This window comes from Eleutherodactylus coqui, chromosome 3, assembly GCF_035609145.1.
Source record: "Eleutherodactylus coqui strain aEleCoq1 chromosome 3, aEleCoq1.hap1, whole genome shotgun sequence".
Lineage (NCBI taxonomy): Eukaryota > Metazoa > Chordata > Amphibia > Anura > Eleutherodactylidae > Eleutherodactylus > Eleutherodactylus coqui.
In genome coordinates this window covers 189,018,197-189,034,457 of record NC_089839.1, presented here as the reverse complement: position 1 = coordinate 189,034,457, position 16,261 = coordinate 189,018,197, and the positions used below count along the sequence as shown (strand labels likewise).

The 16,261-nt window shown below is 43.4% G+C and overlaps 1 protein-coding gene across 1 annotated transcript in view; it reads left to right on the top strand.

The window, feature by feature from the left end:
- SUCLG2 (succinate-CoA ligase GDP-forming subunit beta) overlaps window positions 1-16,261 on the top strand; it is a 210,751-nt gene that overhangs the window by 93,025 nt on the left and 101,465 nt on the right. The window contains exon 8 of the mRNA XM_066596666.1: window positions 14,795-14,956. Within this exon, the coding sequence (XP_066452763.1) occupies window positions 14,795-14,956 (162 nt within the window). The remainder of the gene's footprint in view (window positions 1-14,794; window positions 14,957-16,261) is intronic.

The window sequence follows — 16,261 nt, the reverse complement described above, 5'->3', positions numbered from 1 at the left end:
GACACCAATACGCAGATATAGCGCTGGATCGGTCTTTTTAACTACATCCTGTATATATGCGGGAATTTGGATGTCAACTTTAAAGGACTATTCCTTTGGCAAAACCTAGAAATAATGCACTATTTACACCCCCGGCATTCTCTAAAATGGGAGACTCAAGCTGTGCCAACCCCCAAATAACCGTGTACACGCTGTACCAACCCCCTAATAACCATGTACAGAGTGTCACTCTATATTATGTGGAAACGGACAGAAGACCTGTTCGTACTATTTTTCCCCTTCCGCCCATTATGGTTTACCTCTATAATCACAAAAATCGGATGGGAACACAATCTACCTCGGCCGTTATAGGAATCTGCTACCATGGCACTTCGTTGGGTTTCCATTTGTTTCCATAATTCTTTGCCACATGGACCGCATTGTTCTTTCCAGCACAGACTGAAATGTAGACTTATTGGTCTCCATTTCTACAGATTTCGACATTGACAGTGGTTGGCTTCTCTCCTGGTTTCATCTAGGAACTTCCATTTATTTTTTTTGGCCATTAAACATGTAACATGCTTTACACGGAGCGATTAACGGTCGGATTACTGCGATCCAGCTAGAATCTGAACTTTATCTTTCAGTGTAAATGCATCCCCCGACTCAATGACAATCGAAGTCGTTCACTTCTCGTTTGCCATTCGGTCTCAGCACTGAATGACGGATTGTTCCGTGTAAACTAGCGGTCGTTCATTTATGAATGACTGCCTGCTTACTGTGAATGGAGGCGGATGGGCAGGAACCATCCCCACCTTGCTTTGCCTCCATTCAGTCATGTGTAAAAGCACAGGAACGATTATTGCTAGGATGTGCTGTCGGCATCTGTTGCTGGACAAGTCGTCCCGTGTAAAAGCACCATTGGAGGTTTATGACTAGACAGATGGGTGGCAACACCTTTCAGAGACAATGGCAGCCATATTGTTGGTGTGGTTTTTTTTTTTTTCTCTTCCAGAAACTCAACACAGACTTGTGTGGTGTTGATTTCCCCCTCCTCAGTAGAGGGGGATGCTGTTTTAAAATATTTTATTAACATTGTGGGAAGGACATTTCTATCCCGTGCAATTTAGAATTGCGTAAGCTATGAGCAACACAGTTGCATGATGGCTTCAGTCCATGTCCAAGCAAACACGATGGATCGTATATTAAAATGGCCCTGTAAATAATTTAGACGTAAAAGGCCCCATTTACCAAACCTTTCGTTTTGTTCATAGCAACCAATCAGAGCTTGGCTTTTGTTTCTGAAACTCTTGAGGTAGAATGAAAGCTGTGCTGTGATTGGTTGCTGTGGGGCAACAAAGACTGTTTCTATTTTAGACCGTTTTGAGGCCCATCGTCTTAATGCAAAAATAACATGTACACCGATCAGCCATGATGTTAAAGGCATTGTCTGCTTACCGGATAACATCCCTTTAATAGTAAAATAACAATCCGAGCTGTACTTAGCCCTATGCCACTGCCGGGATCTAGCGCTGCAGTCCCAATCTGGTCCCAGCGATTGTAGTGGCAGCCCCCCTCAGCGTCACCGATCGTTCTCCCAGCATCAGCACTGTATAAGCGAATGAGAGGAACTGAACGGCGGCGAGAATTCTCGCCGCGGGACCCGACCCCAGCGCCTGCAGGGAGGAGCGCGTACTCGCCCGCGCCTGGCGGCCCCAGCACTTTCATGCGCGGGCCGGAGCCGGCGGCCGGGTGAGTGACGTTTCTGTGCGAGGCTCTGCGAGCCCCGCACAGAAATGGGACATGCCGCGGTTTGTTTGCCGTGCGACATTTCGCGCGGCCAAACCGCGGCCGTCTGCATATGAGTGCGTATTATAATGCACTCCTATGCAAGCTTTCAGTGGCGGAAATCTCGCGGATAATCCCGCCGTGGGATTTCCGCCCGTGTGCAGGTGGCCTAAGTCATTGCCCAGTCGGCACAGAAAAGGTTAACTATACACGACATGAAATGGTCACCTCACGACTATTACAGTGAGGCGAATTTAATTACGGCGCCGATAATGAATGATGCGCAGAAACTCGTGATAACAAGCTTGTCTAATGGTAATTAAAAGCATATTAAGACGCTTAATTTTAACCATCATTGGAAGAATCTGTTACGTTTATTAATTAATCTTTAATTCGGCCGCAAAGGAGTTAGAGATTATTCAAATCCATCACTGATAAATGCGTATGCCCCCAAACTGAGCGTTTTTTTTCAGCGACACATGGAAGCAATTCCTGACACTGAACCAGAAGGATGTAAGATTCTGAATTACCACGAGGGTCCTGCGAGATGATCAGATGAAGGCATTTTTGTCGTATGTTGGAAAATAAAAACTTCATCCCCCTATCACTCAGTCCTTCATACCCGATGTGTCTAGGTTGTACAAATTTGTTCTGGGCCCAAATGGTACCTCAGTGACCCCAGTACTAGCCAGAGCAGTGATGTCATGTCTACCGTGATGTCATCACAGAGGCTACTGATTGTCCATGGTCATTATGGAGGACATATTGGGGCCCAAAGCCAGTCTTGTACCGCAGAGTAGCCGTCTATTGGGCCAAACGGCTGCAATTTCATGCAGAGCTATACAGAGGCGTGTTTTAAAAACAGCGCTCGTTTAGTCCCTCTCATTCACTTATACAGAGACTCTGAATGATTCTCGTTTGAACGCGTCATTGATGCATCTGCTGTCTCAACAGGCTGCACGAGCGAACGAGCTAACAAGGACCTGATGCGCTCGTTCAAACGAGAATCTTAAGACCTCGCACGTCACGTGTATGCGGGTTCGGTTCGATGCGATGCTTCTTATTGACGTCTATGGGAACCGCTTACAAACCTCTGGCCCTGCGGATCGCAATTAAAAAAAAAAAAAAAAACACGCTTCGCATCGGTGTAAAGCGTTTTGGCTTTTCGGTGCGCTTGCCCGTGTGCATGTAGCTTTAGGATGAATTTACACGGGCAGATTTGTCGCAAAAACTTCAGCAACTGAACATCTTTTGCGTTCCTGTGAATAAGTTAGTTCCGGCAAGAGACTCTTGGTTTTCTGCAAGCCACGCTCAGATGAAAGGGGCAGTGACAAAGTTTTGCAACAAATCTGCCGCTTGTGAATTCATCATTAGGCCGGGCTCACGGGCGCAAGGGGCAATTTATTAAATTGGTTACGTCTGTTTTCTGGTGTGCAACAAGTCACGAGTTTTGGAGCACATTGGGGCAGATTTATGAAACTTTCTAAAAGAGAAACTGTCATAGTTGCCCAATGCAACCAATCACAGCGCAGCTTTCAGTTTGCATTTTGATTAGTTGCTATGGGCAACTAAAATATTTTTTTTTCTTTTTCAGAAACCTGCCCCATTATTCTTTCTATAAAATTTGTGACTTTCGCTTTTGTATTGTCACTTTTAAATGTGCTGAGAAATAGGGTGGGGGTTCGTAGGTTTACTATAATTTCCACCAAAAACAGCTTACAGCAGGCGTAGATTTGAAAGTCTGGTGCACAGTCAAAAGGATACGCCCAATTTGTTAAGAGTCCTGCCCCTCTTCATAAATTTGTTGCATCTTACTAGCTTACTCCTGCACACTTGGGGGTTAATCTGACGTACGAAACACCACTTTTATTTAAGGCAAATTAACTTTCAACATTTTTCACAGCTTTTTTGGTGATGGTTCCCATTTTTTAAATGTGCTGCGTTTGCAAAATTATGTACTTTTTTTTTTTTTGGTAACTTCAAAAGCACCAGAAAACGCACACCCACCCCCCCAAAAAATGGTAAGCAAGAAAACAATTCTACTACCTTGAACAAAAATGTTGTGCAAACTCCAATAATTAGCTATAGACTTCATAGTAGCATTTTTTTTTCTCTTTGCACTGGTATCCTAAAAAAAGCTGTAAAAACACCAACACAAATCACAGTATATGCTGTGTATGAATCCAGCCTTGGGTCAAAATCACGGCATCCCCATCCATAATACACTGGCGTAAGGAGACGTCTACAGAGTGCCTGCTGCTCTGTCGGCGGGTGGCCTTCTACCGGGTAGGAACCAAATAATTCACTTTAGACAGAGTTTACACGTCCGTATGCGAGCTGTGGCCCAATGTTTCAGGTGTAGCTCAGAGATGGCGCACGGACACCCCGACCATGGAATTTTTGTTTTCTTCCATGAAAACGGCCAAGTATAATACACTGTTTTAGTTCTGTGGTGAGAATAAAAGGGTTCACATACACACAAGCCAAATATTAATCGCGTTTACCTAGTGGGAAGAAAAAGTCGTTCTACTTGAAAGGTATAAAAAGACATCAGAGATATGAAAGAAAGATCAAATGAGATGTAAGATCAAAAGCTACAAACTGGGTATACAAATAACGCACAAGAAGATACGGAAATGCTAAATATTATTTTACTTGGCATCCGTAGCAAATCGGTCTGGGGGTGGAATTCGATGTACATCAGAGAGGTTGAGAGTAGAATTCGCCAACACCATATCATGGTGGTCTCCTCCTGCCTTTGTCTGCAATGAACTTGTAAACCATGGATGACGCTACATGATTCATCTACTAAATTATCCAATGATGCATTTAGTCATTTTGTCAAGTGTTGTAAGACAGTTTTCCTTTTATCTATCAGAGGCGCACTATGTAGGTCAGAATATCGTGAGTAAGGAATGTTTTTAAGTGGCAGCCTGTACTAGGTGTATGATGGGGGTTTTCCAAGGTACGAGTATATACTATGTTGACAAAAGCATTGAGACGCAAATTGAAAAATGTGAATAAAATTAAATTCCATTACCTTCTATGTGATGTTGTGCCTCCTTTGGCATCCATGATTGCAGTAACCCTCCTAGGCCGCTTTCCACCAATTGACAGTGAACATGTTGAGGGATTTGCCTCCATTTGTCGAGGAGAGTTTTAGATGGTGATGCGGGTGGAGTTGTGGGTGCATGAATACGGTGTTCTAGTTCGTTTAAAAAGATGCTCTATGCGATTTTGAGATCCGGACTTTGGGTTGGCCAATGAAGTTTGCAGATGTTCTGCTCCTCAAACCAAACCTCAACACTGTGTGCTGTATGACATGGAGCTGTACCAAAGTATTGCCACAGAGTAGGTAATGCCACATTGTCCAGAATGTCTTATGTACCCATGAGTGTTGAGTCTGGACTTCACTATAACCAGTGGCCCTAGTCCTTACCAACAGAAACACCCCCACACCATAATAGGACCTCCTCCAAACGTGTCTGTTGGGATGATGCAGTCTCGTAGAAATCGTTCTCTGGGCGATCGCCACACCCAAGTGCGACCATCTGATCTGATTCAGCCATCCAAACACTTGCTTCCCCGTATTTACCGTCCAAGAATGACGCTCCAAACGCAATTGCATGCGACTGTGTGCATTCACTGCTGTGGTGTCGGTCTTTTTTTTTTTTTTTTTTTTTTTTTCCCCCCCCTACGAATGGTTCTGGCGCTATTGGATGTTACTATGGTCTTGAAAGACCCCTTGAGCAAGTTTCTGCAGAAGATGAGTGTAATGCCTTCACAGCTGGTACAAGGCTCCGTTGTCCACATTCTGTCAGTCTATAAGGTCTCCTTGAACATGGCTGCACCGCACACACCAGATGGTTTCTGTCTCCCAACAGTGGACTTTAGAAAGTCCAGAAGTGCTGCTATGTTCCTAACGGACTGGTTGCTCAAGTGACATCCCATCACCATACACCATTGTCTGCTCCTACACCTGGTGGCATATGATGGTTTCTGTACTGGTATATGTCTGTGTGATACTCTCCTTTTATACCTAATGCTCACACATTCCATTTGCATATCTACTTCGCCGGACGGCACAGGACTGGTGGGGGTCCTAATACTTAGGTCAACTTAGTGCTTGTTGAATACTACTTAATATCATCTTCTCCTAGATTAAAGGTAAAGAGTCAAAAAGTACTCCTTCCATACACAAGAGCAATTTTTTTTTCTTGTGTAAACTTGGGCATGTGAACATCCTCAAAGACTATAATAAGGCTGATGTCCGTGGAGTACATGGATAGCACATGGCCCAAATAAACGGCCTTGTGAATGGACTCTAAATATTTTATCTTCCACCTACAGAATCAAGTTCTGACCAAATATTAATAAAACCTATGAGCACAGTTGTGGTGCTCTCATTGATCTCAAAGCTTGGCGCCTACGCAGGTACTTGATCGCATGCAGTAAAGTCAACTCATCTGTGAGCTGACATGGCAAACTGCTCTTTGTTCCCCCATTGAGTCTTCTGAATATTTAATTTTTTTCAGTGCCATCCCGAAGCAAACAACCCAAAAAATCAATAAGGTGCACTGCATGATGGAAGAATTCACCGCGACCCACTACAAGGCCGAGGATGCTCCGTCTTCCTTCCGAGCCCGTAAAAAATCCTTTTGTAAATCTGAACGTTTCAAATTGGACACAAGTGTTTTCCGAGCCAAATGGCTTCATAACGACTTCTGTATTAGATTTAAATTCTAAAGTAAAAACCAATAGGTTTTTATCCTCCTCCGATTCGAGGATTACCGCTTATCTGTGTCTGCTATAAACCTGCCAAAAACAGCCCGGCACTCGCTCTATTTTTCAATTTAGGAATTGTAAGTCAATTTTTGCTGTAGTCTAACTTAATAGGAATTTGTACCCGCAGCGTACTGTGCATTAGATCAGATATTTGCACAGTAAGCAGAACACACAGTAAAATAGAACTTTGAAGTTCTTTTGGAAAATAGTATCATCTCATCTCCGAGAGGGCAGGCATATAATCTAATTCCGAGAGCTGTATTAGAAAATAACAGAGGCAGATCACTAATGGCGAGTAAATGGGGGGTGGGGTGGGGGGAGGTACGACGAATATTGTCAGCACCTCTCGGTTATTAGAGAGGGCTGAGTCGGATGAGATCTCATTTGTAATTTGGCCTCTATGTATAAAATAGAGGGGAAAAAATGGCTTTGGCTCGCTCATCGGAAGTAGATGTTAGTTGCTTATGACTAAGCTATGGAGGACAAAAGGCCTTCCAGCTTGCGTAAATCATGACAAGACTCTGGCGCCTTCACATCACTCTGTCAAGCAGAGTTATCATTATGCCTGTATCTCCTTCTTCCTATAGTTGACCGCGTCTGCAATCCCGGTGATACGTAGGCGTTCTTTCATTTCTCAGATGACATCAGAGACGCTCGTGATTCCAGAATCACATGTGGGACGCGACTTCTAACAGGCCCTGTCGACAATTTAATTGAAAGGCTGCTTCTGCACCCAAAGCGGTAGATGCGATGAATCAACTGTAATTCTTACAGGGAAATGAATTGCTGCTTCGGGGCGGAGAGGTGAATCTGGTAATTTGATTTGAATGTTTCCTCGTGAAATCAAAAAATGTCTCGAAAGCCTATTGAGTTTCATCAAGATCTGGTCCGGATTTTTCTTAGTTGTGTTGGTTTGCTGGGTGATGGCAAATATGGTGTCCAGTACAATTCCCGCATGGATTGTCACCTAGTGTTTCCTAGAACCGCTAAGCGGTCTCTTTATGGGGATCCTGGGAACATAAACAACCCGTTAATGATAGAGGAGGATGTCAAGAATCATTCGGATTAACAAGCAAATCGCAGCTGACTACACTTCTGGTACTTCAACTAATCTGTCCAAACACGCAACTCATCGTACGTTGGTATGGATGGGCTGTAACGGCAGGCGACCAGTTCCAGTGTTATTGTCTAAGAGAAACCGAAAGGCGAGCCTAAAAAAATTATATCGCCTAAGCTGTGGAAAAGCATGGCCTGGTTGGACGAATCCAGATAGTTCAGAATTTGGCGCAAGCAGCATAAATTGATAAACCCTTCCTGTTGGCTGGTCAGAACATGCCAGTACCGCTTTTTAATTTGCGGCAACTACAAGAGGTTTCCTGTCCACGTGGGCCAATATTCCTGCAGAATGATTTAATCACCTAGGGGAATGTACGCCATAACGGATTGCTGCAGCTCTGAAGGCCAGAGGAGATACAATTTACTACTTTGAGTCAAAAATTAGAATTTAATCAACTTTCAGAAAGGACAAATACATTATTTGTCATCAAGCTTTCGTATTCCTTAATTAAAAAATGTTTACGGCTGAGCTGTGAGCCATGAATGCACCTCTTCATCCGATGTGAATCTTCGTACTCCAAGGGCTTCTTTCAGGGGACCAAACAGGTGATAGACTAATGCAGCAAGATAGGACATGGTCTTCTGTGAGTTGCTCCGATGCGCATCTCCTCGCACAAACTTTTTGAAACCAAAGTCTGTCGTCTTTCATGCAATTGCAAGTGGGGAAGTCCCCCTTTTTTTTTTTTTTTTGCATTCTGGTCACAAGTGAACAGACATAACGCTTTCAAAGCAGCACAACAGTGACTGGGGAGATGGTGACCTACAACGCAAAGCATTGATAAGACAATGCAGCCTACAGAAATTTTAATATAGCTGAATTGTGGATAATTTTTGACTCTCTCCTTTTGTAGTTGGAGGGATTGTAATAAATGGGTATTCCGTGTATATTCAAATGTTGCCTTCAAGTCCTTCTTTTTTTTTTCTTTTTTTTCTTTTGCCATGATTTTCATGGAATCGCCATAAAATTCCACAGTTTTGTTCAAATCTCGGGAAAACAAGATCCATTAGCAATACTGTACAGGAGAAAAATTGTGATATTTAGTGGGGCCAAGGCGGCAAAGCTATGAATCTGACCTAAGGACATGGCTGTTCCTCTCTAAGTCCAAACCTCCTCATGTGGACTTTCATGAAGAACGGAAGGATCTCTTAGACTCTGCACCTCCGAAGTCAGCGACCAACTGATTCCAGTGCATGACTCCACTTTTTGAGGGTCGTCTAGTTGACCAAGCATTTGCTGTGGGTGCATAGAGGGAGGCAAACTATGAAATAATTGCTTTAAATGTGCTGGGATCGTACAATTTCGGACATTACAAGAGTAGTTTGAAACTAGTTAAAATATCTAATAGTGAATGGTCAAATGAAAATTTCCTGTAATAGAGTAATGCTCTTGTCTGTACAAGAGTCTCGCCATCTGCTCTCAGTTAATGATATTCAGCAATTAGTATTCACTTCTATAATAACTTTAATTGGCATTTTTTTTATTATTAATTAGCTTTTTGCACTCGTGAAGCAGTTGTTTACTTGGGATTAAATAATGGGTTAATCTTGAGCCGTCAGTCGCCGTTTGGAAAGAAACAGATTATTAGCTTGAAATATTGGTGTATTAGACTACCATATTGTATGTTGTGTACAGGAGGCATCTACTTAATCCTTTCTGTATACTGCAGACGTTTGCCAATCAATCAAGAGGAACATAGTAGTGGTGGTACCCTTCCCATCACCCTCTTGGCAAAGAAATTAAGACCTGTTCAAGGTTGTTTTCCAGGATTAGACCAAGGGGGCCGTATTTCCCTGTGAAATTATGTAACTCTTGTGAGTGAACTGCGGTAGCAAAGATGGGGCTGTTTGGGGGAAAAAAGTAGACCCTTTTTATAGTAGATCTCCTCTAATATCAATATGCGATAATGGCTCATAGAGACATGGACTCTCTGAGTAAGATTAAACCCATCAAAGAAGTTATGCCAAGAGCACAACCCCTGTTCATATGCTCTATTAGGGCATATGAACCTCATGGAGCAGAGTCCTTCTGCTTGGGACTTCTCTCGATGATCCAGAACAGAAAGCCGCTTAGTAAGGGTGGCCCTACTTCTGGTGGACCTTGTGCCACCCTGGTTTTACAGGACAGACTTTCATGTGAATGGTCGTTCTATAATATTACATTTTCCAAGCAGCAGTTACTGCAAGGAAAATCCTTTGGTTAACCACTGCTGTTTTTTTTGCCAGGGGTGCCGAGAGCAGAACCTGGGGAGATCTGTCGCCCCACCCTCCCACCCCCCTGGCCTCGCATTCTGTAAGGACTTTGTGCATGTTGGCACAACCCCTTTTAAAGTGACAGTGTCCTTACCTTTGAGCCCTATCAACTGGTATGGAGTTGAAAGGTGAGGGAAGAGGGAGTCTGGGGAGCAGTGTTTCATTCTCGCTAGGTGCACAGTTCCTGTGCTGTTGCCACAAACTTCACGTGCGCACAAAGTGTGACCCTTTTTTTCAGATGGCTCTGTTCACTTGCTTTCCTTTTTAGGAGCGCGTGCACACAGACTTCTGAAAAGTTAAGCTATGTGCACACACCAGCTTCATGGGGGCATAGTGCTGGAACGGAGCACTTGGTGAGTATGAAACGCCGCTTCCCAGACTCCCTGTTCCCTCACGATTGGAGTCCCATAATGTGTTTAATGGGGCTCAAAGATGACCGGTTTCCTTTTAATGAGGCATTGTATATAGATCATAATGGAAAGCAGTCTGTTTGATCCCTTGATTCTTGGTAGCCATAGATGCAAATGAGGCTACTTATTCCAAAGTGACCGACGCCACAGTAGAACCCAACGAACTCAATTATAAGTCATTGGGGTTTGCCTATTTCCTTTTTGGCATGTGTTGTGCGACGGATCCGTCATTATGCTGTGGTTTCCATTATAAACTGAAGCTACAACGCAAATGTGAAGGAGACACTTTGATTTTCCCCAAAATATATTAAAGATTTAGAGATATTGTATTATATATTTTCTGTCAGGTACTCTAAGTCCTGACAATCATTGTATAGGACTGTAGGGTCGTCTGGGGAATCCTTCCATCTACATCTGAGCTTCTTGGTAGTGCTATTTCAGTTTTGTTGTTGGATTCCTTCCCTCTGTATAGACAGCTCGTCTGACAATAGCAATGTTCTTAGTTCAGACAAGCAGCATCTGATTCAGACACAGTAATATCTCCATGTAGGCTCCTGTCATTCTCCTTTCCTCGAGGAGTCCTACAGGAAAAAAAAAATCTCTTCCCGTCGCCGCCGTCAGATGACTGTATTCAAAAATGATTGAAATCCAGTGATAATTATAGACATTAACGGAGGAAGCATTTCATTTGTATTTATGACAGTATTTGTCATTCTCCGACCGTAGACAAACTCTGTGGCTTCATGGTCTTTCATTGACTGCCATTGGGAAAACTAATCTTGGCAAAAATAGATGCAGAAAGTACAGCTACGTTGACTAAAATGGATTTTATATTAAAGGGGTTTTCCAGGACTACGCTATTATACTGCCCCCGGATCGCTGATCGGCAGGGATTCTGAGCAAAAGATAATGCGGCTCGGGTCAGCCCCGCCGTCACACCAATCCATACCAAGCATGGCAATGTATATTTGTAGATGGCTGTACCCATTGTTGCAGCTTTGTTCCATTCACTTAAATGGGACGGGGCTGGTCTCAGGCCACATGACTAATGAACATGCCGTTACACGTCTGAGAAGAGGCCACAGAGCTCACTTGAGCACCACGGCATCTTCAATCAGCTGATCGGTGGGGATCCTGAACAGCAAATCTCCTACCAGTCAGTCGACTGGTAGGAGATTTGCTGTTCAGGATCCCCACCGATCCCCACCGATTAATGACCTATCCTGTGGCTAGGTCCTCGATTAGTGTAGTCCAAAAACCCGCCTCTAGGCCCCCGTCCATGGGCGTGATTTCACAGACTGTGAATCACGCCGTCTGAAGCTTTCCATAGCATTGTTATGGAAAGCGCCGGCCCCGTGTCCACGAGCAGAGAATCATTGCGATTCTCCGCTCGCGGCCGACAATTCGCAGCATGCTGCGAATTGCCGCGATTCTCCGCGGTCAACCGATCTGTCAGATAGGCTGACCGTCGGAGATTCGTCTGCCGGCTACTGCTTCCAGGCAACTTTGCGATGCCTGTGGACAGGGGGCCTTAAGGACCCACGGAGAAAATACAGTTATGTTTTGACCATTTTTTTAAGGCTTTCGCAACTCGTTAAATGGCAGATTCCCTTTTTGATTTACAGCATCTGTCTTACAGAAACTGACTTAGAGGGAGCAATGGCCTCCACATGATGACAGCTCAGTGCCAGTCAGGACCGGCAGAAGCCCTTCTCGCACAAGTGTTCTTCCTATTTTTTAGGGATTGTTAGAAAGTGGCATGCAATCTCTTCTGACAATCGACAATTTTGTAGCCGCCTGATCTGCATTCAGTTTAATAAAAATGATCATATATAGAGCAAGTTTGACAGCTCTTGGACAACCGGACAGTGGTGTTACACCTATAAGAATGCATAAGACTTTATCACGGGGCCTCGTGTGGTGCAGAGTGTTAAGGCAGCAGTATGCTGTCCTAAGCTCTCCCTCACAACCTGAAGGTTGCGAGTTCAATTCCCTCTTGGTTCGGGTAGCCAACTTAAGGTTTACTTAGCCTTCTATCCTTCTGGGGTTGGTAAAATGAGTACCCAGCTTGCTAGGGGTAATAAATGAATTTTATGCGGAATAGGTTGGTGCAAATAACTAGTCTCTTTTCCCCCTTATCATCCATGATCTGGTCTTTGGCTGCATTTATGGGTTCTTCAGAATATTCTGAGACCATCTTATGACCATCTATTGCTATCTTAAGACCAGGGGCTTCATCCATTGTAGGCAATAAATGTAAATCGTTTCCCCTCATGATTCATGCCATGACCAATTAGGTCTGTGTTTGGAACAGACCAAATGTGACTAGTCTTAATCTCCCCTAGGCCACATACAGACTTCTAATTGCAAATGGTGCCTGAGATTCTCAGATGCAGCTCATGTTGGACTGCACATGGATGCCCTGTCCAATGTGCGCGACAGTGGAATTAAATGTCCTTTCCTCTTCTATGATACAGACCAAAGTAGAACATGCTGCGACTATATTATATGGGCCATTGCTCTGTGAAAAAGAATTACTTATTAATTTTATTCGGTCCAAGTTCTGTCTGTTTACTTGACTACGAACTCAAAAAAAAACTTCTGTGTGAATTGCGTATTCGGATCCTCCTTTCCTTTTTTTATTCGATTTTGTCTCAAATTACAATTAAAACAAACGTGAACAAAAATTCTTCTATATGTCTCACAGGCGATCAGCTGTGTTCCCTCCTATTGATCGGTGTCTGGCTGTAAAACAACTGGCTGCAGCAGGAGCCTCCCCTCTTTTACTCTTTCTGCAATACGACGTAAAACTGTGTCCTGCCCTATTGATTTAATCCGGCTGTTTCACATCCGAAAATGGAGCAGTTCAGCAGTAAACTATCCTCCTATGTAGAAATTCTACAAGATTATCTTCCATTTACCTCTATGTATTTCTAGTTCTGGTGTTCCTTGAAGAAACCCGACCAGGACACTTGGTTTGTAAGCTGAAGGCACAGGAGCTTCCAACACTTGACTCTGACTATCCTAAACATTGATGGTCAGAAATGAGTGTGTAGATAATAATGGTAGACATACGCATTAGATGTAGATAGTGATGAGCAAGCATACTCGCTAAGGGCAATTGCTCGAGCGAGCATTGCCCTTAGCGAGTACCTGCCCACACGAGAGAAAAGGTTCGGCTGCCGGCGCGGGTGACAGGTGAGTTGCGACAGTGAGCAGGGGGAGTGAGGGAGAGAGAGATCCTCCCCGCTCTCCTCCGCAGCTCCCTGCCCGCCGCCGGCAGCCAAACCTTTTTGCTCGAGCGGGCAGGTACTCGCTAAGGGCAATGCTCGGTCGAGCAATTGCCCTTAGCGAGTATGCTCGCTCATCACTAGATGTAGATTAGTCAAGTCCTAAAGATTTGTTTAATGTGTATATAGGTGTACCGACTCGCCCCATCTGGCAGATATTTGGGATGAGGAAAAAGGGTAGGACATGTTGGATTTCAACATATCTGATCCTTTGGACCATTTTATACTGAAGGATGACTGCTCAGATTCTCGCTGGATGGCAGGAATCAGAAGGATAATCGTTCAGTGTAAATGCCGGCAGCTGTTGACCCAAGGAGTATTCAGTAACCTGTTTTCTTAGGTGTATGCCCACATTAGGGGGTTGGGCCATAATTGAAAGTTTATCCCCTCTCCACGACACAGGGTATAACTTTCAGATCAGTGGGTGTTCGACCCCATGAAAGGAGCTCTGGCTTGTACTGTAGTGAGGGCTACACCACTACTCCATTCACTTTAAAGGGTAACGTCGAAGACAGTTGAAAATCTATCACTGGCAGTCCCATTGAAATGAATGCAGCGACATTGCACATGTAGGACCACAACTGCCCTCATTTTGGGGCATGCTAAAGCCGCTCATAATTGGTGGGAGTCCCAGTGGTCAGACCCCCACCGAACTGAAACGTATCCCTCATTCTATAAACAGGGGGTAACTTTCAATCATGGCACAACCCCTTTAATTGCTGGATATGTAGAGCTTAAGAAAAAAATTGCAAAGATAACTTCTTTAACTTTCTTCTTTTTCTTCTACTGTTATGCTACTCTTTCTATTGTCCCGCTGTCACCTCCTTACTGTCTTAATTTTGGGAAATTTGGAACAAAACGTCTTCCAGTATAATTGATCAAACGGCTTGTACTCAATAAACCTAATTAGCGGCACCAAATAATAAAGCATTAAAACAATAGGAAGTAATGGCTCCGTCCTAATTATTTTCTTTCTCTAGATTTGCTCATCCATCTACCCGTCGGCTTTTGATAGATAATAGATGTTTGTGTCATTGCTGTGTAGAAAAATCTGTTTTATATCTTTTTGCATTGTCGTTTCTAATCTAAGCTCGACGAAGAATTGCATTGGCACCGGGTAACTTTTACATTCTTTATGAACACATTCTTCTCCTCTCCCATTCTTTATCACCACAGTCGTGTGCTTTGATGCAAAAATTAACTTTGACGACAATGCGGAGTTCAGACAAAAGGATATTTTTGCAATGGATGACACGTCAGAAACCGATCCCATTGAGAGCGAGGCTGCAAAGTATGACTTGAAGTATATCGGGATGGATGGGAACATTGCTTGTTTCGGTAAGAACAGAAGTATTGTAACAGATCTTTTGTATCAGCTAACTGTTCTATTAACACCGCTTTTATTTAACCGGTTTGGTGTGATTGTGTTTCGGTAGCAGCGGAAACAATGGAGTCCTTGTGTTTGCATTGTTCTGATGTCTAGTTTTGACTAACAATATTGTGCATGTCGACTTGGATGCTGATGAGTTGGTATTTCAATTCAAGACATGAGTTTGCAACATGCCAAGTATTTAAAGGCCCACTGATCCTGCTCTATTACACGTCTCATTTTACAGTTTACATGTAAATATAATTTGCACATTTTGGATAGCTTTGTAAATGCATAGCATTATTTGCCTTTGTTTTATAGCCTGTATTATACTCCAGAGCTGTACTCACTATTTTACTAATGCATTCGCTATACAAATATTACATTACTTATCCTGTGCTCATCCAGTTATTTCCTGTATTAGACTCCCAGAGCTGCACTCATTCTGTTGATAGTCACTGTGTACATTGCTTATCCTGTAGTAATCCTGAGTTACATCCTGCATTATACTTCAGAGCTGCACTCACTGTTCTGCAGGTGGAGTCACTGTGTATATGTGTGTATGTATGTATGGGATATATAATATAATTATATAATATATTACTTACCCTGCACTGATCCCAGGTTACATCCCATATAATGATCCAGAGCTGCACTCACTATTCTGCTGGTGGAGTCACTGTGTACATACATTACTTATCCTGTACTGATCCTGAGTTACATCCTATATTATGCTCCAGAGCTGCACTCACTATTCTGCTGGTGGAGTCACTGTGTACATACTGGTGGAGTCACTGTGCACATACATTACTTCTCCTGTATTAATCCTGAGTTACATCCTGTATTCTACTCCAGAGCTGCACTCACTATTGTAAGCTCTATATAGACCCTGAACAAGCAGGGAATGTAGCAGATTTTAGCTCCGTGAATACAGTTCCAAGCTGTAATGCAGGTTGTAGTAAAGCTAAGAATATTGCATTACATCCCATATTTTATAGACTAGTTTTCCATCCAGAATTCTACACTCTGCAGAGCTGAAGTCTCCCAGCATTCTCTCTGCTCTTTAGTGTCTGAACCAACCTTACTCTGCTTATGGTCGACTTGATTATAGAAGCCAACCTGATGTGTTTGTCGGCAGGCCCATGTCTGCTGACTGCTTTCAACCCAACCAGCAGAATTGTGAGTGCAGGTCTGGTCTGTTTTAGACCGTAGCTCGGGATCAGTGCATCATAAATAATGTCATGTATACAAAGTTATGCAATGTTTTATGTCAA